This window comes from Corylus avellana, chromosome ca7, assembly GCF_901000735.1.
Source record: "Corylus avellana chromosome ca7, CavTom2PMs-1.0".
Classification (NCBI taxonomy): Eukaryota; Viridiplantae; Streptophyta; class Magnoliopsida; order Fagales; family Betulaceae; genus Corylus; species Corylus avellana.
The window spans coordinates 1,704,540-1,730,375 of record NC_081547.1 but is presented as its reverse complement, the minus strand read 5'-3'; the positions used below and the strand labels follow the sequence as shown (position 1 = coordinate 1,730,375).

The 25,836-nt window shown below is 36.6% G+C and overlaps 5 protein-coding genes and 1 pseudogene across 6 annotated transcripts; 3 read left to right on the top strand and 3 right to left on the bottom strand.

Moving 5' to 3' along the window:
• Positions 1 to 483: 483 nt before the first annotated feature.
• LOC132187710 (salicylic acid-binding protein 2-like) lies at positions 484 to 2,785 on the top strand. The gene is made up of 3 exons (XM_059602116.1): positions 484 to 958; positions 1,840 to 1,977; positions 2,152 to 2,785. Exons 1-3 carry the CDS (start codon positions 587 to 589, stop codon positions 2,431 to 2,433), a joined length of 792 nt encoding a protein of 263 aa, XP_059458099.1. The 5' UTR covers positions 484 to 586; the 3' UTR covers positions 2,434 to 2,785.
• Positions 2,786 to 4,555: 1,770 nt separating this feature from the next.
• Positions 4,556 to 6,659, top strand: LOC132186484 (methylesterase 3-like). The gene is given in 3 exon segments (XM_059600463.1): positions 4,556 to 5,211; positions 6,255 to 6,413; positions 6,416 to 6,659. Coding segments are annotated over 3 exon segments (798 nt in total). The 5' UTR covers positions 4,556 to 4,722; the 3' UTR covers positions 6,566 to 6,659.
• LOC132186488 (methyl jasmonate esterase 1-like) lies at positions 6,586 to 8,277 on the bottom strand (annotated as a pseudogene).
• A 557-nt stretch (positions 8,278 to 8,834) lies between these two features.
• Positions 8,835 to 14,278, bottom strand: LOC132186487 (uncharacterized). Of its 2 annotated transcripts, XM_059600466.1 has the most exons (12): positions 14,093 to 14,278; positions 13,895 to 13,963; positions 13,740 to 13,793; positions 13,565 to 13,648; positions 13,049 to 13,135; positions 12,359 to 12,964; positions 11,656 to 12,135; positions 10,410 to 10,471; positions 10,217 to 10,322; positions 10,016 to 10,095; positions 9,300 to 9,629; positions 8,835 to 8,924 (listed from the first exon to the last, which is right to left on the bottom strand). In XM_059600466.1, exons 1-12 carry the CDS (start codon positions 14,159 to 14,161, stop codon positions 8,882 to 8,884), a joined length of 2,070 nt encoding a protein of 689 aa, XP_059456449.1. In that variant the 5' UTR covers positions 14,162 to 14,278; the 3' UTR covers positions 8,835 to 8,881. The 2 variants fall into 2 exon arrangements, with proteins under 2 accessions (XP_059456449.1, XP_059456450.1); XM_059600467.1 differs by lacking the exon at positions 13,049 to 13,135.
• Positions 14,279 to 14,531: 253 nt separating this feature from the next.
• On the top strand, positions 14,532 to 16,917 carry LOC132187709 (pentatricopeptide repeat-containing protein At3g50420). Its single transcript, XM_059602115.1, has one exon. The coding sequence runs from the start codon at positions 14,640 to 14,642 to the stop codon at positions 16,767 to 16,769; it is 2,130 nt and encodes a 709-aa protein (XP_059458098.1). The 5' UTR covers positions 14,532 to 14,639; the 3' UTR covers positions 16,770 to 16,917.
• A 693-nt stretch (positions 16,918 to 17,610) lies between these two features.
• On the bottom strand, positions 17,611 to 24,698 carry LOC132186480 (nuclear pore complex protein NUP58). The gene is made up of 6 exons (XM_059600459.1): positions 24,311 to 24,698; positions 23,651 to 23,765; positions 20,912 to 21,385; positions 19,768 to 20,275; positions 18,453 to 18,493; positions 17,611 to 18,044 (listed from the first exon to the last, which is right to left on the bottom strand). The coding sequence occupies exons 1-6, from the start codon at positions 24,634 to 24,636 to the stop codon at positions 18,006 to 18,008; spliced, it is 1,503 nt and encodes a 500-aa protein (XP_059456442.1). The 5' UTR covers positions 24,637 to 24,698; the 3' UTR covers positions 17,611 to 18,005.
• Between the last annotated feature and the right edge of the window lie 1,138 nt (positions 24,699 to 25,836).

Here is a 25,836-nt window from a genome sequence, read left to right as displayed (position 1 = left end):
TAACTTTATTTTTACCCCCTTGGAGTTTCATTTTTATCACAGGACCTCCCTGTGATTTTGATAAAGGATCAAGTTAGTCCATCTGTTAGGACTGACACGTGGACCAATCAGATGCTGACATGTAGCACATATTTAATCTTTTTTTTTGCTTTAAAGAAAAAAAAATTTTAATATTACAAAATCAATTTTTGGCACTGTACATGTTAGATGGCACTGTAGCTGGAACAGTGCCGTTTCAGCTATAGTGCCAACCCTGGCTGGAGGCAAACATAGCTTTTATGGATTCCACAAAGAGCTGGTTGTGAATTTTTTTTGTTTAAATAATAATAAAAAGCAATAAATTAATTTATGTGATATAAAAATGAAGTGACATTTAATTTTTTAAAAAAAACAAAAGTTAAAAAAGTTGTTTGATAATAAGAAATAAATAGGTTGATAAGAAGAGTGAAGGCAAAAAATTAAAATAAATGGTTAGATTAAAGAGTAAGACTAGTCAGAAAAATGGGCCTTCCACATGGTTGTAAAGAGATCCACACTAGACAAGTTATATAAGCAGTAGCAAGAAGACGAAAGAGCATAATGAAAAATGGAAGCTTCAAGAGAGCAAACCCATTTTGTTCTAGTGCATGGGGCATGCCATGGGGCTTGGTGCTGGCACAAGCTCAAACCACTGCTCGAGTCCGCCGGCCACCGGGTCACGGCGCTTGATCTTGAGGCTTCAGGCATCAACATGAAGGCAATCCAAGATGTTCATACTCTTCATGACTACACTCAACCTTTGCTGGATCTTCTGGCTTCACTCCCTCCAAATCAAAAGGTGGTGCTTGTTGGGCATAGCCTCGGAGGCTTGAATTTGGCCCTTGCAACCGACAAGTACCCGGAGAAGGTAGCCGTTGGTGTTTTCGTCACCGCCTTTATGCCAGATACCACACACAAGCCATCATATGTCTTGGATCAGGTATTTCAGTTTGCTAATTCTAAATTTGAAATTATATTTCGAAGCTGCTCCTCCTAATTCCCATTGACTTAGGTTTTTTTTATTTTTTATTTTATTTTTTCCGAGATTCTAACTTTGTCATATATTTTATACTTAAAAAAAAAATAGAATGATAAAAGAAAGCCCAATATGGTCATTCCGCACTTTATTTTGGAGAAATTTCAATTTTTGTGAGTGAAAATTTTAAAATGCATATAAATTTAATAGATCTATCTATTTAAATTTGTGGACTTATATATATTTTACAAAAATTTAATTGTGAAATCTTCTATTCTTACCAAGATACTTAAAAGATTATTAAGAAAAAAAAAAATCTGTCTATTCTTGTAATAATGTAAAGAACTTATCTTTTTAAAATTGACGTGATTGGTCTTATCATTAGTCGATTTTTATATTAATTTTCGTAGAATGCCTATTGAATCGTACCAAGTTGAACGTGACTTCTTAATATGGTGGACAAAGGAGGGAAATGAGTAGACTGTCTATATATATATATATATATATATATATATAAAAGGACCGTGATACACAGTACGGCACGTTGCGTGCTGTTTAGCTTCACCCTATATATAGACGTGTTGAATAAGCTGAATCTGATTTAGGGTTAAATACCTTTCTATTTCCTATAGTTTAACGGTTTTATTTTTTGTCCTTTCAATTTTAATTTGCATCACAATGGTATTTGGGTAATGGCAAAAAATAGAAATGATACATCTGTCTAAATTTCGTTCAAAATTTAACAAAAAGTCATGTTAACACTATTAAAAAAATCAACGTGTGTCCATATATTATTCAACCGAAATTGCATTTAATTGTTGTCATTTTATATATCTCTGAAATAGTATGTTGAGAGAACCCCAGCAGACAACTGGTTGGACACACAGTTTTCATCCTATGGAAAAGTCAACCAACCTTTAACGTCAATGTTTTTTGGCCCCAACTTCCTGTCCTTCAAGCTCTATCAACTAAGCCCCATTGAGGTACTTTCTCTCTTTTCATGGTTTAAATTAAATTTCACGACACCTAATAGTACAAATGTTGTCTGTGTTATTACGCTATTTAAAATTTAAAACAATTGGTGTACGTACGTACTTGCACATTTGAAGTATTTTGTATTGGCTTCTAACAATAATTACATTGTAATTTGTTTAAAGGATTTTGAGCTGGCCAAGACTTTAGTAAGGCCAGGATCATTGTTTCGTGAGGACTTGTCCGAGGCCAAGAATTTCTCAAATGAGGGATATGGGTCGGTGTTGCGAGTTTATGTTGTGTGTGATGAGGATTTAGGAATAAGCAAGGAATTTCAAACATGGATGATTGAAAACAGTGGTGCTAAAGACGTGATGGAGATTAAGGGTGCTGATCATATGGCAATGCTTTCAAAACCACAGGAACTTTGCGACCGTCTCCTCGAGATCGCACGTAAATACGCTTAGAATTATTTACATGTTATTATCAACAACACTACTAGCGACCAATATGGGGAAAAATATCATCTTTATTTCAAATCCCTTCCATTTCTTTTAGTTAGTGCATTGAGAAATGTAATGTTGTCCAAAAATTTAAACCTCAAAAAAATTTGGACAATTTTGTCATTCTAGATGCAATAACGAGAGGAAATTGAGAAAATTTGAAATGGAGAAAATCCTTTTCCGGCATAGGGAGGGTTTGTTATCTACTAATAAAGACATGATGTGCGTTTAGTATAATGCGTTTATTGTGAAGTGAGAATGTCTTCAGGATGATTATCCTTTCTATTTTTATTTCAAATGAAATGGAGGTGAATTATTTTAGGGTTAAGATTAGAGTTCACAAGACTTAATGCTGTATGTATTGTCGCATCATTTAAAACTTTTTACTACGTGGCAATATGTACATCATTAAATACAATAAAACAAAATGTCGACCATTAATACGATTATGCAATTTTAAGAATACAACATGATTATGCAATTTCCAAGGGGTAAGAGCACAACCCCTTCGGTTTTAAGAACATGACCATGTAATTGGAGCCATTGATTACCTTCATCTCATTTGTTGGATTATTCTCGATCATCCACCTTTGAAAATCCTCTTTTATGACAGTCTTGGTCACAAACAATGTGAACTCTACTAGCCGACCTAGCGAAAGGGGGGACTGGAGCAGCCATGTCTCTTCTCAAGCCCCTCCCCCTCCCACCATAAAAAATGGGTATCCGTTTTTTTTATAGTCTTATTATGATGGTCCCTTCCAAAAACAAAGAAAAAAAAGTCAATGCAGTCCGGCCCTTTAGTTAAGTTCTTAGTTCCATCTTTGAAATTTACCGACCCGTATTTCTCCTTGGTTAGATCTGCTTCTGTTTGAAATATCACCATAGAGACGGGCAAGTCTCACCAAATGACATTGCACGAGATCTAAATCGGTAAGCTCGGGTTTTGATTCATTGAATATGTGAATAAATTTATGAAGAAAAGTAGTTGGATGAATTTCAATTCTAATAGACTGCCATATGTTTCTTTGCTTGTCCATTAAAATATGAAGAAAAGTAAGAACATTCCTGATAGCTTCACTAAAACTATTTTTTGATTATTTTGGTGAGACAATTTAACAAAAGTAACTAAAATTCTCCATTTTCAACCTCACAATTTTAACCAAAAATAAATTGTGAGTGAACAGTATTCATTATCTTTAATGAGTATTATTCACTCACCAAATGAATAAAAAATAATATAACTTCTCTCTTCTTCCATATTCTTTGAAAAAGTATATATATAAGATGTATTTGAAAAAAAAAAATTAAATGGATTAATGAAAGCTGATAGTTAAAATAATGAGGTTGTTAAGTGTGCTTTTAAAAAAATAGGTAGTTAAAATAGAGAAAAATGTACTTTTGATTATTTTGGTGAGTAAAATTTGCTGAAGCCACTAAGAATGCTCTAAAATAGACTACTTTATCTTTGTTTCCTTGTCCAATAAAAGGAAAAGAAGGGATAGCATTCTAAGTTTATAAACTTTTGTAGCCTAATAATAAAAATATTCATTTGAACTTCTAAAAAATATATATGCATTTGTACCTTTTAAAAAAAAATTGCATTTGTGGTTAGAAATAGAAACGACGAAGGTTATAATATGATTGCAACATGAGGGAGGGCCTAGGTGAAAGGAAATTCTTTCCATATCAATCAAAGAGTGGAAAGAACTTTTTCCCCTTTCACCTTTCCATTTTTATTTTTTTCTGCACAATTCAGTGAATTCACCTGTCCCTTTTTAGCTTTCATTTTCCCTCTCTTTCCTTCCAACTAAATACACAGTGGTTTTTGCAGTTTTCAATTGTGGTTCAAATAGGTTCACCTTAATCTATGTTCATTTTGCTTCTGTAACTACCTTGAGCGGTCCCTTGAGAGGACCGGGTCACTTGTTTGACCTATTTTATATCCTTTGTAATTATTTTTGCACTATTTTAATTTGTTTTGAGTTTGTTATTGGGAAGCCCATCTCATTTTCGTTTATAGAATTGTCCACTCATTTTCTTCAAGATAAAGAGTGGGAAGGATCTCCTACAACCTTTTTCTTGTTATATATATGAAGAGAGCTAAAATATCAATTACAGGTCAAACTATGAATTTAAAGAGCAAACTACGTATAACTATATTTTTAAAAATTGCAAACTCAAATAAACAATATGAGCAACCTTCAGATCCATTATATAAAGCACTACTAAGAAGATGAAAGAGCATAATGAAAAATGGAAGCTTCAAGAGAGCAAACTCATTTTGTTCTAGTGCATGGGATATGCCATGGGGCTTGGTGCTGGCACAAGCTCAAACCACGGCTCAAGTCCGCCGGCCACCGGGTCACCGCGCTTGATCTTGCGGCTTCGGGCATCAACATGAAGGCAATCCAAGATGTTCATACTTTTCATGACTACAGTGAGCCTTTGTTGGATCTTTTTGCTTCACTTCCTCCAAATCAAAAGGTGATACTTGTTGGGCATAGCCTGGGAGGCTTGAATTTGGCCATTGCAATGGAAAAGTACCCGGAGAAGGTAGCCGTTGGGGTTTTCGTCACTGCCCTTATGCCAGATACCACACACAAGCCATCATACGTCTTGGATCAGGTACGACATCAACAGCAAGTATTTGGTACTTCTAAATTTGCATTTGGCAAAAATATGGCCCTTCCCCCTTTTAAATTATATTTCGAAGCTACTCCTAATTGGCATTGTGGTAACGTTCTTTAATGAAAAAAAAAAAAGAAAAAAAAAATTGAAAAAGACTCACTTACTCTTCTCAAACTACTAACAAATCGACAATGTCCTATTCAAACTATCAAAAATTGTCAATATCCTCTAATAACAAAAATACCCTTAAAATTAAAAAAATCAAAAAACTATTTTCAGAAACTGAACTTACCTTAGACACTTCTTTCGTTAGAGGGGATAAATGGGTCATTATTGCCTCAAAGTTGGTCTAGAATAGATCACACCCTTTGTTCTGGTGGAAATTAGAAAAAACCACTCACTTTCAGTAATATCATTCTGCTATGTTGGGTGGTAGGGGTTGGGCGTTAGGATTAGTCCAAATGGTAGTTCAGTCAAGGAGAGGGGGGAGAGAGATTTGGTACGACTTGGTAAGCGAGAGAATTTTGGATGGTAAAAAAATATGTGCCTCTAGCAGAGATGCAGGACAATTTATAGTTTAGGTTTGAAGAAAATTTCTTGTAAACCAATTCAGAGAAGAATTTTGTCTAAAAGAGAAAAAGAACAATAAAAGATCATAATTGCTTTACTAAGCGCGTGAGAGTTTGGAGTATTTGGTGTCACTGTTTTAGCCGTGACATTCTTTTTTATTTTTTTATTTTTTAAAAATTTTTTATTTGAATAGTATTTTGGGATCCAGCAGACAAATGGTTGGCCACCGAGTTTTCATCCTATGGAAGTGTCAACGAACTTTTAGCGTCAATGTTTTTAGGCCCCAAGTTCTTGTCATCCAACCTCTATCAACTAGATTAGAAAAAAAAAGCTCTATCAACAAAGCCCCATTGAGGTTCGTTCTCTCTCTCTCTCTCTCACCCTTTTTGACCCTAGGGCCCCATCCCATGGATAATTATACACGTGTACAAGACATAATATAAAGACTTTAACATGTGTTTGAATAATTTTGTACTCGTTTTTAACAATAATTATTAACGACCCAAGAGACTTAGCACTCATGACTATCTTTATAAACCACTCATTCTATATCGACTTTTTCTCATCTTCTCAATGTATGACCAAAGTGTTACAAATTACGTTGTAATTTGTTCAAGGATCTTGAGCTGGCCAAGACATTGGTAAGGCCAACATCATGGTTTCATGAGGACTTGTCCAAGGTCAAGAATTTCTCAAATGAGGGGTATGGGTCGGTTCCGCAAGTTTATGTTGTTTGCGATGAGCATTTAGCATTAGTAAGGAATATCAGAGATGGATGATTGAAAACGGTGGGGCTAAAGACGTGATGGAGATTAAGGGCGCTGATCATATGGCAATGTTTTCAAAACCACAGGACCTTTGCCATTGTCTCCTTGAGATTGCGCGTAAATACGCTTAAAATGATTTATATGCTATTATCAATAGAGTAATTTATATACTTATCTCTTATCTCACTTTCAAACCTCTAGGCTGATGTTGTAGTGTCCACCATCTCTTGCATCAACCTTTTATTAAAAAACATAAAAATTGAAAGGTTGCCAATTAACCCAGTTGTATAGAACTAAGATCGGAGATGAATATTTAGAATTACTCTTAATAATAACATCACTATCATGGTATACAGAGTTTTTTGTCTACTAATAAAGACATGATGTGTGTTTAGTGTTATGAATTTATTGTGAAATCATATTCGATTCAGCTTATAATGACAAAATATATGAGACTTTCTTATGAGATGTTTATCCTCTCCATCTCAATTGAAATAGAGATGAACTATTTCTTGGTCTATATTAGATTTCATAGGATCTAATAGTGTATATATTTCCACACCATTTAAAATTGCTTTAAATGACGTGACTCTATGAAAAAAGACTATTAATGTTGTCAATAGAGCACGTGTACTGAGAAAATAAAAAAGGAGAAAAAGACCACCATGAAATTCCTTGCACCATCAACTACATGCCAAAGCCACGACAATGACAAGAAAAGACAGTCGTATCTAACAGGTATTAAGAAAAATCCACTCGGCAATCGGCATGGCCAATTTTTCTTCCACTATCAGATAATGGTTCTGCCCTAGAAGCATCTACGAAGATCAAGACGAATGTATTAGCTTTAAGTCATGGTCACAGGGTCACGGCCAGCTGTCTTATTTAACCCGTACGCTCATGTAGGCCGGGTCATAGATTGTCCCACACGGACTAAAACGGAAGGGGCCAATAATGACATGTCCCTCTCCAAGCGGCAACATCCATCAAGCAACACGTCAAAATGCTACAATAATAGAAGGCTACTTTAAACATGCAAGGGTAGCTCGAATGTATGTTTCAGAGACTGGAAGATCTAGATTTGTGAATTGGGCTCAAATGGGTACAATGATGTTGCGTATGTAAGATTTACCAAGACCCTCTAAAGGAGGCCACCTTCTGCCATGCGATACGCTAATTTACAAAAACCCGGCGCAGAATGGGCTTTATCTGAGAAATGTGCTCTTCAAATTGTATATAAATAGATTAAAAAAGTGGTTAATTGGGTCAGCCTAATTATAACTGTTTAAAAATCATGACTATTATCCCAAAAATTTTATATTGGACAGTAGATCACAGCTCAATAGTGGACATGCATGATCAAATCGCGGTCCAGCAGGCAGCAGCTCAACCAGGTTTTTTCGTGTAATTTGTGTGTGTGAGAGAGAGAGAGAGAGAGAGAGAGAGAGAGACTGAGCATGAAGTACCTCTTCTTTTAGAGTCAAGAAACTGAGGCCAGGACCTGTCATAAGGGCGACAGCATAAACGGCTACAGAGACTTTCTTGGGGAACCTTTCCATGGGAACAGATATGGAGACTCCTCCATGCTGCGGCCCACCAAGATCACCCTTTCCTCAGATGGAAGAGACGCCATGAACTCCAACAACGGCTCAAGGTATTCGGAGAGTGAATGTACCTCATGCACCTGCTTTGGGTGCATCCCAGAAGCAGCGAATGTCCAGCACCAACACTTTATGACCTGCGGATTTCAACAAAGTTGCTGGTTGCCACCTTATACCAACAGCATGCTCCATGGCAGGATCCATGAACCAGCACATAGTGCTTCTCACTCTTCTCCATCTCACTCTTGCACTCAAAAGTGCTTGATATTCATCGCTTTTACGCTTTGGTAAAGCGTAAAATGTCAGCACAATGGTAGCTTTCACAGGGAGTAATGGATCTTGATGGTCTCCCGTGGATAACAGGTACCTGCAGTCGATTAAATTGAAAAGAATCATGCATCTGTTGTTAATCTGCACAAACAGGGGAAAACACATTACCAAATTAGTCGGTCCATGAGAAAGAATCCAGTTACACCCTTTTCCTCGTCTTTTAGGAAAATTGCACAGCAAATTGAACATATCATATCATAGAACTTAAATCCAAGGCACCTCAACTGCTTGTTGCCGTCAGGCTAATTGTGTTCATACACAGTTCAACATTCATTCAATTCATCCAACCAATCAACTCAACAGAATTTCTGCAACGACATTGTGCAAGGAGTCAAGCCAAGCTTTGGAGCAGTCTTTGCAACTATTGTCCGTCCCAGTTGCCTTGATATGTTTCCATCACTAGCAACCACATTCAACCGAAACATCTGGAACAGCTATGCCTCACTGGCAGACATGATCTCATTTTTACCCTTTACTCCAAAGAAATAAATGATGCTCCTAAACAATTCCTCAAAGTTATTTCTCTTCCTTGAAGCAGAGCTCCTGAAATCTTGTCAAACTGCAAAACAAGAGTAAGCAGTTCAGATATCATATCATTCTTGATTATGATATGAACTAAAGAAAAAATAATAGACGTCTAGTTGATTATGATATGAAATTTTTTTCTTTTGCACTCACTTAAAGAAAGGTATATATCATATTTCCAAATCATTCGTAAAGAAAAGAAGACTTTGTTGACATTAGTCGCTATTGAAGAGATGGGGGTATGTTGACAAATACATTAGATACATCATTCATACCGTAGATATTAATTTCACAACTTCCTTTCTTTGAGTGCAAAAGAAAAAAAATTTCAAGAGTCTTATTGAACTCCGCAACAGTAACAATGATGAGAAGTGCACTGGAAGCTGATATTCATTGTCCAGAAACCCACCGTTTCAGAAGCACTTCTGGATTATATGGAAACAACTTCTTCTTGTGAAGACTATCAACAGAATTTCTTAATAAAAGCAAACACTCTCTGGCTCCTCCAAATGGCTGTGTTATATAGTGCTTGCGGGCATGTTCATTGTCTCTGTTGCATTCCTTCTCAAGTGATGTGAGAATTCCAATGTTTTTCACAGGTCCAGGTGTTACATCTACCCGAAAATTTGAGCCATCCAATGACACTTTTCTTTTCTTGCAAGAAGATTGGTTTATAACTTTCCCATCCAAAGAAAATTCCACAAATAAGCGCCATGAGTCGCATACTATGCGCAAGCACCTATGAAGGAACATGTAAAACAAGGGCAAGTAAATGTCAAAGCTATCAGAAATAAAGTATGAGAAACAGAACTCTTCTCTTGCTGCCCTGCATTATAATGTACCAAATAATTCATTAAAAGCATGAAGGGCCAAGGCTAGCTATATACTCTAATGCACCAGATATAATCCAGTAAACCAAATAACCCAGAAAAAAAGGAAGTAAAACCATCAACTAATTAGCCCAACCTAACAGCCTAAATAACCATAGCTAATGAACAGCAAACAAGCTTGAAAGTGAAAGCAGGAAACAAGTCCCCATAAGTAATTTCAAATTATAGCTTTCAAAAGTCAACAGGTTGAAGTGGGGATAAGTGAAAAACATAATCAACCAACTAGAGTACATACCTTAAAAGATATTCTGCACAACTGATTCCTGTGTCTTTTGATATAAGGTAATCAAGAAGAACTTGGTGATCGTAGTGTAACTGCAAGTCATAAAGAGAAGCATATCATAATTCTGTTTCTTTCAAATTGGCTTTAGCACATCATAATCAACCAACTAGACGTCCATTCTTTGTTCTTTCTTTTTTTTTAAAAAAAACTTGCCTCTGAAAGAAATAGATGGAATAGGTGTACAGGATTAAAAAGGTTTGGAACATGAAAAAGAGTATCTTCCTTGACATCTTGAAACATCCTTTCTTCGTTACAAAGCCTGGGTACAATCCAAGAATTTGTTAAAATAGTTTCCAACCAACTTAATTAATCACCAGTAAAAATAACCAGAATGATGATTGCTCACTGTTGCTCTGCGCAAAAAGGTACACCAAGTAGTTGCAAGAGCATTTTAAATAATATATCATCCTACATTTTAAGAGGAAAATCAATAAATAAGAATATAGAAAGTCTAAGAAAAGCAGAAAATATACAAGAGAAGAACAATAAACAACATCTGGAATAATGGTACGTTGCAGCACACAGGGAAAGAAAATTATAGCTGCCTTCATATATGCCTTTTGTTTTGGTAATGCTTTTGTACGTTCATATCATGATCATTATCATGTAGCCAAAAATAATTCACCCCTTCAGAGTTCATGAAAAGAGTATATATATATATATATATTGCTTTGGAATACAAATCAACAACCACAACTCAAGTAACCCGTCAAAGATTTCTTCCTTGCCTAGCACAATTACTTATCCTATAGGCACTCATGCTATAAAAGCTCCTGCATTAACTCAAGTGATACCCAAGATCAGTGTTCAAGTCTCATCCTAAGCTCGACCACCTTTATTAACTCTTAGCCTACCCAAAGAAGAGAGAAAGGTATACTAGTTCATCATATTATATTTTGGGACATGTCCTCCCTACACTCAGCATTGTACCAGCTACCTGGTTGTTTACCCAATACAATTATGAGAAAAGACCAGTAGACACAGAAACTGACACGCTCCACTTTGATTGATCAGCTGATGTCTTTGGCCCATACATGTTGATCAAAAAAAGGAAATTTTCAAAGCCCTATAAACTTGTTCTGTTGCTTGAAAAAATAAACCTCTGCATAACACTGAGTTGAAGATAGCAATGAAAGGGAAACAGAAAACTGAGCACTTCCCATCCCATAAAAATGCCAAACTAATCCACTGTTTATAAAACCCAGGATGATTTTTAGATGAGAATGTCCAGGAATACTAGAGCCCCTGAAATCCTTCCTCGCCAGTTCCAGAATTTCCTTCTACTACCTAGCAGAATGTGACAGACTGCACAAAGGAAACTAGGCAAGGTTGTGCGTGTGTGTTTGTGATGTGTAGTGTTTGTGATTACTTATACATCTTGCTACGCATGGAAGCAATTAGCACAAATAAATGTTATAACAGAAAAAAAAATTGAAACCAACAAGTGCATAAGCCGAATAAGCATCAAATTTTCAACACGTACGAAATGCAAGTTGAAGATCTATACATATTCAGGAAATAACAAAAACGTATAACCTTAAAAAATACACAACATTGCAAAGAATAACCTCAAAGGGTTGGGAGATACAAACCTCGTGCATGAATAACTGAAGGAAGGATGAGGCAAATTTTACACATCTTTCAAAATACAATTCATGGTTCAAAAACATCTCAGTTGGAAGATTTCCTTGAAACCACTTATAGAGCTCTAACAAACCCTTCTTTCTAAAGCAACATTCCAGGTCCGAATTTGATTCATAGGTTAAGCATGAATTTGGAGTTATGCATAAACATTGCTTGTCAGTGTTTTCTTGACTGATCAAACTGAAGGAAAGCCTTAGGAAAAGAAAAACAGCCTGCCTCTGTATATGGTGCGAGTGCAGACTATTTATTTCTCCATCAGAAACACTCAATAAAAATGGAGAGCCTTCTAGAGAATCATCCTGACAAGACTTGGGTTGAGTTATGGGCTGCTGCAAAACCTCTTGAAAGTAAGTATGGAGAAATTGTAGCCATGAAACAAGAGTGGAACATTCCAGACGTGTTTGAAAACTAAGCCTGACCATTAGAACCTGCAGAAAATATTTTAGTTGGTTTAATTAAACTGGACTTATAAAGTGATAACACACATTTATAGGGCAATGAACAGGGCAACATTCTTCTACATATGTATAAGTGATTATGACAACCATCTTTCTTGGAATCTTCAGTGCCAATGATTATTGATGTTGTTAAAATTTATGAAGTTCGTTGGATCTCTAAGTTCATTAAGTGAAAAACTAATTCAATCCTTACCAACAACTTATGTCTAAAGTACTGAGAGATGCATGTCTCAACACAATCTCCTTGCTTGCCAAGGCACCAGTATAAAACTTTAGGCACAAGGTTAACGATTTTAAGATGAATTGGATGCTTATGAATTGAAACACCCGTGGCTTCCACAAAATCACTTTCGCCGACCAAGGAACAGAGTAGCTGAAGGAAAGTTCCTAGAAACATGACACATGGCTTTTGCAACACACTGGCGTTTCTGAGAAATGAAGCATCTGCAGAAAAGCTCTTCTGAGAACCACTGTTCTGACCGTCACAACTCTCATCCAACAAATCCCAACGCACATTTGAAAGACAAGAATCTACAGAATCTAAGTACACTTCAAGAAGGTGTTCATCATAGTCTTGCTTCAAATATTTCAAAATATTACGTAAAACTCGAATGATGCCAGCCACTGTAGACCAGTTAGTATTTTGTAGCCTAGGTTTCACAACAGCATAAAAGTTTGATGAATTAGAACTATCTTCGGCTCCAGTGTTTGATGGTGCAGAAGAATATGAAAGTGTGTTGGCCATTGCCAATTCCACGCAAACACAAACCAAATGGATGAATCTTTCCCAGTCACTTTCCTGCAAAACACTCATAGTAATGAAGATAATGGACAGCACAAGGGTATATACACTTAGCTTTCAACACAGTAAATTGTAACATACAGATGCTTCTAAAAACTGAGAAATGAAACTGAGCACATTGCCTGCCAGATGTTGAACATATTGACTCTCCAAAGTTAGCAAAACTATCTGCCAGGAAAAAGCAAAACCAAGAGGTCAAGCACGCCAAACCCAAGTATTGCAGAAACTAGAAAGACAGATTTGCCAACTAGTCAATTCAAACACAAATAACACACAAACCAACAAAATCTCGAGAAATAACAAAAACAAGGGCATTCCTAAGCAGGCATAAGACTCCTGTCTTACTTAACGGATAACAACATTCACAAGACATATCCTAAATTACATATCAACAACTAGCAATATTGCATGGTTGCTGACACAAAATCCTCATCCATCTCCTTCGAACAATGTCTTAGTCTTAGATCCCGGAAAAGGACTCTATAACGATTTCTATACAGTTAAATAGTATGATCATTTACGGGAATGTATTACATTCCGATAACAAAACAAGCATAAAGATTATGATTAATGCAGCAAGATGATGAGCAATATTACCAAGTCAGCTACGATCTTAGCCAAACAGTGATGATCCTCAGAGTTTGAGTACTCACTACTACAGGCCGATTCTGCTTCCTTGCCCTGTTCAAAGTGTACGGTTGTATATTGTTAGATTAAGCTCACCATTTGTGTATGAAAGAGAGAGAGAGAGAGAGAGAGAGAGGAGGGGTACATTGTCAGAACAGCGATGGAGTTTTCGAGTCCAAAGCTGAATTTCTTTCGAGACCTGAAATTCGAAAGGAATTGAAGATGAATAGTGTGGAATGAGAGATATTAGAAGTTACATGAAGAAGCGAGCAAGAGCGGCGATTTGAGAAGAGAAAGAACCTTAGAAAGAGCGATGAGAATCTGTTGCTCCTTCTCTTTCGTTAAAGAAACCACCATCGCCTCTGGTTCCTGCAAAACGTAATAGAAAGTGGAAGAAATGAAGGCCGAGAAATTTGAGAAACAATTTCAAAAAATAAACATAGAAAATCAAGGAAATTAATAAATTCACGAAACGAAACCGAGAGGCGTAAAACGAACCGTGTACGGACGGAGAGACTCATCGATCAGACGGCAAAGACGCGAGCAATCAGAAGAGCCGCAGGACATTTTTCCGGTTACTGGTTTTGCCGGGGAATAGCTTCGAAATCAGTCTAGAGCTTCTTCTATCGGTTTCGAACTAAGCGTTTTGATGTGTCTTTGAAATGAAAAAGAAATTTATTTTAAATGAATAGTCGAACATGGATTTTACGGAAAGACCCGCGTCTGTGAATATATAGAATAAAATTTTAATTATTTAATTTAAAAATATTAGTTTTAAGAAAATAGAAAATATAATATCTTTAAAAATTTAAAGAAGCCGTAAAGGAGATCATTGTCTGATAAGTTGAAATTAAATATGAACTGTTAAAAAAAATTATAAAAATATCCTATAATTTTATTATTATTATTATTATTTTTTCACATAATCGAAGCTAAATCCTTATGCTAGAGACCTCCCCTGGCTATAAAGAAATTTCTACCACAAAATAAATACAGACTCTGCATTTTTGGCGGTTAGAGATCGTTAAGTGATAACTAACCTTTTATGCCACCGTTGTCGGAGACAGCTTCCTTGGCCACTCTTATACAAAAATGCACCACTGTCACCTCACTGAGGAAAGCGCGTCAAATTCACGCTCTCATCCTAACCACCACCACCACTGTCGATGCCCAAACTCCCTATCTGAACAACAACCTCCTCTCCATGTACGCGCGGTTCAGCTCGCTCGGGGAGTCTCGGTTGGTGTTCGACAAAATGCCTCAGCGAAGTCTTGTTTCGTTCAATGCACTTATCGCAGCATATTCTCGAGCGCCGGACCGTGCGGTTTTGGCGTTCGAATTGCTTGCCCAAATGGAAAGTGAGTTCCTGAGGCCAAATGGCTCGACTTTCACGAGCTTGCTGCAAGCATCTTCTTCGCTTGAGGACTGGTTGGCTGGCTCTTTGCTTCATGCCCAAGTTGTGAAGTTTGGGTTCTTGAATGATGTTTGTGTTCAAACCTCTCTACTTGGGATGTACTCGAACTGTGGGGATTTGGAATCTGCAAAAAGAGTTTTCAGGTTTATAAATGATAAAGATGTGGTAACTTGGAATTCTATCATATTTGGGAACTTAAAGAATGATAAACTCAAGGAGGGGCTTGATATCTTTGGTGGGATGGTGAGGACGGGTGTTATTCCCACTGAGTTTACGTATTCAATGGTTTTGAATGCGTGTGGCAGATTGGGAGATTATCACTGTGGACAACTTCTTCATGCCCAATTTATTGTTTCAAATGCGCTAGCTGATTTACCTTTGCAAAATGCCTTGCTTGACATGTACTGTAATTGTGGTGATGCCCGAAAAGCATTTAGTGTTTTTCGTAGGATGGAAAATCCGGATTTGGTTTCATGGAACTCAATGATTGCTGGGTATTCAGAGAATGAGGAAGGAGAGGAGGCCATGGCTCTGTTTGTCCAGTTGCAGAAAATGTCTCTTCCTAAACCAGATGAGTATACTTATGCAGCCATCATATCTGCGACTGGTGCATTCCTAGCCTCTAATTATGGGAAACCTCTCCATGCCCAAGTTACAAAAGCAGGATTTGAGAGGATTGTCTATGTAGGAAGTACAAGTACACTGGTTTCGATGTATTTCAAAAATGCTGAAGCTGAATCTGCAGAAAATGTCTTTAATTGGGTTTTAGAGAAGGATGTCGTTCTCTGGACCGAAATGATCATAGGCCATTCTAGAATGGCTGATGGGGGGAATGCAATTAAATTCTTCGATAGAATGTGTCGGGAAGGCCTTAAGATTGATAGTTTTGTTCTCAGTGGAGCATTGGGTGCATGTGCGGACCTTGCAATATTGAAAAAAGGTGAAATGATTCATTCCCAGGCCGTAAAAAGGGGATATGATGCTGAAATGTCTGTCTGTGGGAGTTTGGTAGATATGTATGTCAAAAATGGGGACCTCCGGTCTGCTCAATCAATATTTTTCCAACTTCCAAACCCTGATTTGAAGTGCTGGAACTCAATGCTTGGAGGATATAGTCATCATGGAATGGCAGTGGAGGCACTGCAGCTCTTTGAAGAAATGCTGAATCATGGTATGAGGCCAGATCAAGTAACATTTTTGTCTCTACTTTCTGCTTGTAACCACAGAGGGTTGATAGAAACAGTAAAGTTCTTGTGGAATTATATGAAGGAAAATAGTCTATCACCTGGCCCTAAGCACTATTCTTGCATGGTAAGTTTGCTAAGTCGAGCTGGATTATTGGACGAGGCAGAGGAAATGATAGCTGAATCACCTTACAGAGATAATAATCCAGAACTGTGGAGAACTTTGCTAAGCTCATGTGTCATCAAAAGAAATATGAGAATAGGAGTTCATGCAGCAGAACAAGTTCTAAGATTGGATGCAGAGGACGGTGCAACCCATATCTTGCTTTCTAATCTTTATGCGGCTGCAGGAAGATGGGATGATGTTGCAGAAATGAGACAAAAGATACGGGGATTGATGTTGGAAAAGGATCCCGGGCTAAGCTGGATAGAGGCCAAGAATGATATTCATGCATTTACCTCTGGGGACCAAATGCACCCCATGGCTGATGAAGCCCAAGATGAACTGCATAGGCTACAACAGAACATGAGAAGATCGGAAACAGAAGAATTTGATGCAAGGATTTATTCTACGTAGGTTGCAGAGACTCAGACAAAGTAAGAGCTTGAAATATCATTACTAAGCATTGGTGTTGCAGATTCCTTTTATCAAGTTTGGAAATTGACACAATTTTTGTCTGCTTCAAGTATATTGAGCGAGTAATGTTACTCTTTGCACATATTTATCAAACCCATTTTACATTGGCTTACATGGCATGTTTTAAGTAATTTATCAGGTCAGCCACTAAAAAAAAAAAGAAAAAACTTAAAATACGTCACATAAGCTAATGTTGATTGAGCTTTGATAAATGGATATAAATTATGAAGAGTAGCATTACTCACATTAAGCACTATACCTACTATTTCGGCAAGCATCATCTGGGTAGAACCCAATCAAGCTCAAACTTAAGAAAGAAGAATATACCGACAGCCAAACCAATTGCACGGGTGCCTTCACCCATTATTTGATCCCTTCGGCCAAGTTCTACTACAGTAGATGGGCAGAAGAAACTTCAAAAGGCTCTAATTTTTTGCCTTCACCCATTATTTGATCCCTTCAGCCAAGTTCTACCATAGCATACGGGCAAAAGAAACTTCAAAAGGCTCTAATTTTTGCAATTTTAATCATTTACCCAAAACCTGATGACATATTTACTCGATTGTATTACGTTTAACAAAATATTTTTATGAGAAAATTACATTTATCCCCTCTAATGTTTCAATTTTTGTAATGCCACATAATCTCCCATTAGGGTTGTAACGTCCCCTTCGCGCTCAAAATGACAAATAAAAAAAATAAAAAATAAAAAGAATTTTTTTTTTGATAAGTAAAAATAAAAAATAAAAAGAAGTCAAAGCAACAAACACAGAATTCCACGTAAGGCAGCAGATTGAGAGTTTATTCATCACATTTCGATATCTCGACAAATGGGCTACAACTTTATCCGTGAGAATACACATCCCAAGTCATTTTACCTAAGATTCTACTCTACCATGTTACAGTAACAATGATCTGCCAGCATCTCACTGCAATATTTAGAAACACAAAGGACTGACACAGATCGGGAATCTCATGACACAGCAGCATTTGATCTGCAAAGTTGATTTTCCTCGATTGTTTGAGAAATCTTTGGAGAAACACCAACTCCCCGTCATAAGAAGCCATATTAAGACAATGTAGAGAGCAAAGAAAATGGTTCTCGACATGAAACTCCTCAACATCTTTAGAAATACAAGAGGTTTCCTCCAGATTTAATAACCAAAGCCGCTGTGGCTACCGTCTACCAGTTCGAGATTTCGGCTTCGATGATTTCTGCAAAAACATAGGACATATGGAAAGACAATTAAATAGATCCATGCCATGTTGTAAGGCAGTCATACAAGGGTAAAGCTGGTGACCAGATGGTACTAGCACTGCAGCAAAGAGATGTACACACTGATTGCCAGACATGAATTAAAACTAAATTTAAGGTCACTGTTCTTTGAAGAAAATGTTTCTTCCTCTTCTCGCTACTTTAAATTATCATTTTAATAGTAAGGACACTGATTGCCAGACATGAATTAAAACTAAATTTAAGGTCACTGTTCTTTGAAGAAAATGTTTCTTCCTCTTCTCGCCACTTTAAATTACCATTTTAATAGTAAGGACCTGTTCCTGTGGTACTTAAAGCAAGAAGTGCACTTGTACAGGAACAAAGTCAGAAACTGAAGGTTTACTCACCGATGGAGCCCCAAAGCTAGACCCAGATCCTGTTGCGGCACCTGGGAAGAAGTGAGGGAATTTATTATACAATCAAGGTAAGTTAGAACCAAAAGACTTGAATAAAAAAGATCAACACCAAACGTGTACGATCAATTGAATCAAATAACCAACACTATGGTCTGGTAACCGGTTGTAAATCATCAAGAAAGATATACCCCTTTTCTTTTGTTAGGGGTGGGGGGCAACGCCATGTAAATTGAGTTTAGCCCATTACATCAGGTTGATACTACAAAAAATATTTAGCATCTATATTTGAAAAAAAAAAAAAAAAAAACCAACTTTTTTAAGGAATATCAAAATAAAAGTGATTCAATTCATATCATTATTATGATATTACATGTTCAAATCCGATTGTATACCAGAAGGGGTTAAAGACTTAAAGCACACTTTTGGTCCTCCATCTTTCAATCAATATTTCAATTACCTTCCTATTTTTTCAATTGTAGTGTTGCCCTCAAAATTTTAAAATTGTTTCAATTTTGTTGTCCTGTCAAAATCCGTCAAATTAAGAAACGAAACCAGTCAGACATTGCTAAAATTATACCTGGAAAGTGACATATGCCACACCAACTAAAGAAATTTCAAAATTTTCAAGATTCTCTGAATTTTTTTTTTTTAGAAAAAAAAAACCAAATATACACACACCCCTTTTTTTTTCTGGGCAAATAGAAAAATAAATAAATCTTTGGGTCGGTGTGATTGTGAAATAGTGATTTAAGAAAAACTGGAGTAGTAAGCTTTTAATCTTAAGAATAATTTCATATTCTTCAAACATATGGAAAAAGACTGAAATATAGCCTACCAAGAGCTGTCATACTTTCTAGTTTAAAATATAATAACAGGCCACTGTTAATGACATATTTTGTGCCATCCAGGGTGCTCAAGAACAATCCCCGGTTCAAAGTTGAAAGACATAAAAAACAATATTAGAAGAAATTACATTTTACCCAAGGTCAAGTTCAAATTGCCAACCTATCGTTTAGAAAATTGCACTTTACCCATTGGGATCTAATTATATTTGCTTAACATATTCAGACTCTAATGAGGTTACTACTATGGTTTTTAGGCATCTTATTGAAACACGTGATTTACACAGGTGAAATTTAACAATTTAGGTTAAAATATTAGAAGATGTGACCTCAAGTTGATAAATTGTAATTTTTTAAACCACAATTTGGCAAACCAAACTTGATCCACACCATGAAAAGGTAAAGCAATCTTATCAATTGACCATAATTATTCTTTCATAGAACTAAGAAGGATAAGAAGGTACCAGAAGCAAATGGTGTTGAAAATAGTGAACTTCCAGAGAGAGCGGTAGAACCAAAAGATGGAGCAGCACTACCAAACAAAGATGCTGATGAAGAACCAAAAAGTGATGTCTGGGGCGTAGCTCCAGATGATCCAAATAGAGAGGATACTGGAGCAGAAGTGGTTGGTGTTGCAAACAAAGAAGATGGCAAAGAGGAAGGAGCAGAAGTAGGAGTACCAAAAAGTGACAACCCACTCCCAGATGAAGCTGATGTAGTTGCTGCAGATGTCTGCAGGGTCGTTGATGCCCCATGAATCCCTGAGCTCGCTAATAACCCAGCAACTTGTGTTGATGGTTGTGAATTTGTAGGCAAGTGCGAAGTTGGATGTACCCTCTTAGCAGCAGCTTCTTGCCTTGCTGTTTCACGCCGATCAGCCTCAAGAAACGGATCATTCCCATCCCCTCGGCGGCGCTGGTCAGCAAGATAAGCTGCTTTCATGGATTCAATATACTGATGAATACTCTCCACCTAATGAACACATTTGTAATGCATCTGCTATTAGTCATAAGAAATATTAGGAAATAGCACACTGATCCATTTTGTGCCTTCCCAAGCACAGTTTTTTTCTTCCCTTTTCTTCTTTTTTTTTTTTTTTGGAGGGGGGGTGGGGGGAATTGGGATTATAATGTGTTTCTTATATGATATGATTGTATAGATGAGTTGTAGTGTACTTTTTCCAGAGGAAAGATAGGGTAACTGGTTCTAGAAAACTCCAACTGCTTTCAAGTCAATATAAACATTAATGCATAATTATGGACGATATGGAGGGCATCTAGCCAGCCTTCATTTCTAAAAGTACTAAAAATATATATAAGAGAATCCACAACATTATGGACATTATTATTTTTTTCCCTTTCGTCTCAACTCGAATCAAAAGAGCCCCTATCCCAACAACAAAGGCTAGCAAAAAGTGTTTTCTCAACCAAAAAAATTGAAAATAAAATATCTATCCCAAAAGACACGTGTAAAGCAAACATAGTACCATTTCATCATCTGTATGTTTAACCAAACAAAGCCAAAGCAGACCCATAGTATAGCTGAAACAATTTCACCACACAATAAGAATAACAATGCATGTTGAACACAAGATACTTGCTGTGATACCTTAGCAGCCACATGAAGAAAAAAGTCATGTACATTTGACATGACTTTTGGAAGAGATTGTAATAATGAGGATCCAAGATTGGAAGAGCTCCTTTCAGAACTTAAGAGAAGAAGCTGCTCTAACTCTTCAATCCACTGGCGGCACTCACCAAGATACTTCTCGAATCTGGCAACTGTTTGCTGTAAAAAGGGAGATGGTTTTCTTGGAACCCCACTATAGAAATCAAAAACTGGCACCATAGAGGTTGCTGTCATTTGACTACTTGAACCAGATGGAACTACTGTTCCTGGAGCTTGTGACGGTGCAGTGGCATTCGAAGCACCTCCAGCATTTGGATGAAGGAACCTTGGGCGTAGCATCATGAAAGAGCGAACAGCAACCTCTGTGTTCCGTAACATATCTTTCACAACAGCCATTAGCTCATGCAGCAAAGCTTTCTGTCGTTCCATTGCAGTACTAACTCCACCAAGTTCCTGACAAATAACATAATAAGATATATTTTCATGCCATACATACACTCACAGTTAACAAGCACCTGAAGCACTGCAAACGAGAAATGCTACTCAGCATTCTCCTTGTCTTTTTGTTTTTCTTTTTACTTTAAAAAAACGAGTGAATGTGAAAGTGCCACATAGACAAGAATGCTGGAGAATGAACTTGAGAATGCTGAGTAACATTTCCTTTTAGTAATACTAGAATTTAACAAGAGTTTTTTTTTTTTTTTTTCTGCAACAGATTTCATAGTCGAACTTGCTCTGGCTTAATTCATTTCTAAGATTTTGTGTGAAACTAAACACGACTAAGGTATGTAGTATTGTATTACTGAAGCAGCCCCAATCTCTCCTCTTGTAACAAACTCAGAAGACTTGGTTATAAGTTTCCACTTGTTGAACCTTCTTGTCTTACATGGAAGTATGGAATGTCTTCTCTGCGAAGGCCACATTTCATTTCCTGGAGTGCAGTGCAGAATGGGAATGAAATTCCCATTGCAGGCCATTTTTCTTCTAAGGCTCCTGTAACCATTGTCATGTTTGGACGCAGTAAGCCTCATCAAAAGAAACCATTATACTTCCATTCCCGTGTTTGTTTCACCCAAGGAATGAGTATGGCGAACCCCCAATAGATACTGCCCTATTGCTGCCGCTACCACTTCCACCCACCATTGTCATATCCATTTCCAAGCCCAATCAATTATCAAATAGACTCAACTATTTTACTAGATGGGGAATACTGAGATGAATCTAGAACAAATTTGATAAATATCAGAAAAAAAAAAAAAAAAAAAAAAAGAAGAAGAAGAAGAAGAAAAAAGATACCTAATAGACAACTTGAAACAAATCTATTTCCAATCAAGAAAAAATCAAGAAATTTTGTTCAAGGAGTTCAGGTCGGTGGATTTGCAGAGATGGGGAAAGGTTTGATTGACATGGCTTTAATGGAGTTTGCAAGGGTTAAGGCACCTTATTAAATCATGCTGGTTTTATGCACTGCACTTTATGTTTGCAGCTGGTGGCTAAGAATAAAGCCGATGAGGGGTGGTTGAGTGCTGGTGTTTGAAGGGAGGAAAACATCTTAGGCACTCTGATAGAGAGAGCCAAAGTGAAGTCAGGGCCAGCTTAAACGGTGGCACTCCAGCATTGGTATGCAATTGCATATCTGGTGATTATGCTGGCAGTGGAGCATTGCCAATGGTTCACACAAGTATAGAGGGGGTAAGAGAGTGGCGGGACAGAGAGAATGATGAAGAGAGAGAGAGAGAGCATTTAACTATATGGGTGTGAAGAACAAAATACCTACCCCTTCAATGGATATGGTTTTACCCCCCAAGCATTTTATAAAACCATTCTCCAATTACTGGGAATTAGATCCTGAACCCATTACCCAGATAAGGTAATGGCTTTACGGGAATCCCAAAATATATTCTTTATTTCCCATCAATCAAATGGGCCTAAGGTCCAAATTCATCCAGGTGGACACATTATCAGTTCCCTCCATGATATCTTCTAAATAATAGAGAAAATAATAAGAATTTGGGAATTACTCGAAGTATGAGGCAAGTTTCAGTTCTTTTTGTTTGATGGAATTTATGGAAACACAGAAATTAATCGAGATGCCATAGATATTTATTTTTTAATATATATATATATATATATATATATATATATATATATATATAGTAATCCAATCTTAATAGAGAGTGCAAAGGGGCACAACCCAAGTACAAGTATACAAGAGAGAAGAGAGATGCCATAGATCTTTAAGCATCAACTGATTTTGCCAAGAAGTAAAGATTTTTACTTTTACGTTAAAATCAAGTAGCAACTATCATTTTCATTCCATAGCACCTATAAATACTCGATTTTTTTTTATGTGGGCAAGCATTAGGGAAACAAACTGCATGTTCTTGAATTAATCTTTCCATGCAGAATTTGAGTTACGTTTTGGGGCCATACACACAGCCAGCTTAGCCACTATGAAAATTGTAAAAGTTGACTAAGACTACAATTAAACATGAATTACATAGTATTAGCATGAAAGTACCAGATTCAGAAAAATAAAACCAATGTGATCCAATTAACAGAACTCATTACCTAACATTTGATAGAGAATGCAGGTGAGAATGCTTGATACATATTTATACAGAACGGAAAAGAACAGACCTATCAGTCCTAGTCCAGTGAAGACAATGAGAAACCACAAACAGCAGAAAATAAATTTGATCAAATCAAAGAGTAAACCTGAACAATATGGCTTGCATCAAGCTCGAGTGCATCATTGGAAACCGAAGAATCATAAAGACGACTACACTGATCTAGCCTCTGGCTCTCATCTCTATACTCCAATATCCGCTCCCTATATACAATCAATACTTAAGCAACTCAAAGCTCATACAAAACTATTATATCCAAACTCAACCCAAGATATAAACTACAAACATAGAATTAAAAGTGAAACCCATATCTACATTACTCCTTATCAAAGCTAATACTAATCCTTGAAGTAAATTTCATATTTCAAAGCAAAACCCCTATTTAAGGAACTCAATTCAAATTAAATGCAACATTTTGGTAGTTCTTTTATAAGCAAATTTGTTTAGTGGAAATTTGTAGTAAGGTGAAACAAAATTTAATTTGAATCCTTTATTTTTCTTAACCTGCAATCTCTCAGAGCCCCAATGCCCCATTTAATTGCTGACATTACAAGAAAAAAAAATGAAACACAAGAAATTGAAATTTGACACAATATCAATCCCAATGCAGAAATTTTACTAAACAACAAAAGACAAAATCTTTGTTTCTTTTTCTCTCCATTTTCTCAGCAACCAATCAAAATGCAGAAACAGAAAAGAAAAATCAAGAACTAGAAAGTGAGGTTAATTAGAAGAAACGAAAACATACTCGATCTTAAGGAGAATTTTCTGAGACTCGGGATGAAGTTCCGACCACTTGGTACTATAATTCGCCGGAGTCTTATCGTTGGTGAACAGAAAGAAATGTTGCTGCTGCTGCTGCTGCTGTTGCTGTTGCTGTTGCTGTTGCTGTTGTTGTTGTTGTTGTTGTTGTTGGAAGATTTGCTGCTGCTGTTGTTGTTGTTGTTGTTGTTGTTGCTGTTGCTGCTGCGGAAAAGCAAAAGGGCTACTCTGCTGAAAAGGCTGAGATTGAGGCTGAAACAGCTGTTGCTGTGGTTGTTGTTGTTGTGGAGTAGAAAACAGTGAGAACGCCATTGCGTTTTTCGTGTTTTCCTTTTCAATGACCAGAGTGTTTTCTGCGTTTTAATTTGGGAATGAAATTGAAAACCCCCACTCTTTAAAACCCTAGAGAGAGGGAAAGGCACGGAGTTGGAAGCTATTTGCGGTTTGGTCCTCAGGGAAAGTCTAATTTGCGATCAGTCCTCGGTTTTTGAAGTATCGGGCTGAAAGCGAAAGTGTTGAGCCCAAAAGCCTCTGGCTTTGAGTCGACCTATCATGTGAGCGCTGTTTTTAAGAGAGAATTTGGGAGATTTCGCATTTTAGGGCCTTCAGGCTTGCAAGAGTAGTGGCAGATTCAGCCTTCGCACTGGGCCAATGAGCTTTTAGTGTATAACAAGTTGTACAAAGTAAAAATAGGTCCACATAAAAAAAATAAAAACAAATAGTAAAAATAGGTCCTTTTTTTATTATTCTTGCTCCAAAAAAAAATGTCAATATGCACTTTTGAATATAAAGGCTATTTTTCAACATAAATTTCAAACACGATCTTAAAGTGGAGACTTACTCTCAAGGTTACTTCAATTTAAACTTTGGATATTAATAGATTTTATTATTAAATTACACAATTCTGACTGCGATCTCTGACCGTGTATCACTTGCCTAATAGACACATAATGAGGACACTATAGAAGGAATGGTATCTCCTCATCAACAAGCTTACCAATTTAAATTTTGATCAGTAAAAAAATGATGCATTGGAGCATATCCCGAATGAAAACTATTTATGAGAATATGTTACCTTCCATATCAAATTTTTAACCCTTGACCATTGTCATATCAAATTTGTTGGGGATAAAAAAATCTCCTTGTGAGCCCCACTCGTTTTACACATATTTACGAAATGTCATCACCTATTTAAGATCTATTTGGGATTGCGGTTTTAATAAGTACGATTTTAAAAATAACGTTTTTAAAATCGCTACTTTTTAAAATCGTAAAGGCGTTTGGTAAAACATGTTAAAAAATATTTTTTTATTAAATATTTGTTATGTGAATTTATGATTTTGGTTTAAATTTGCACTTTTTCAAATAAGCACCCTCTAACCTGCTTATTGAAATCGCAAATTTTTTTTCCTATTTTAAATTAAGTGTTTTTTAAATCACAATGGCAAACACCTAATATTTTGCAATATCTTTTAAAAACGCAAATTATTCTTGGGAAATCATAATCTCGAA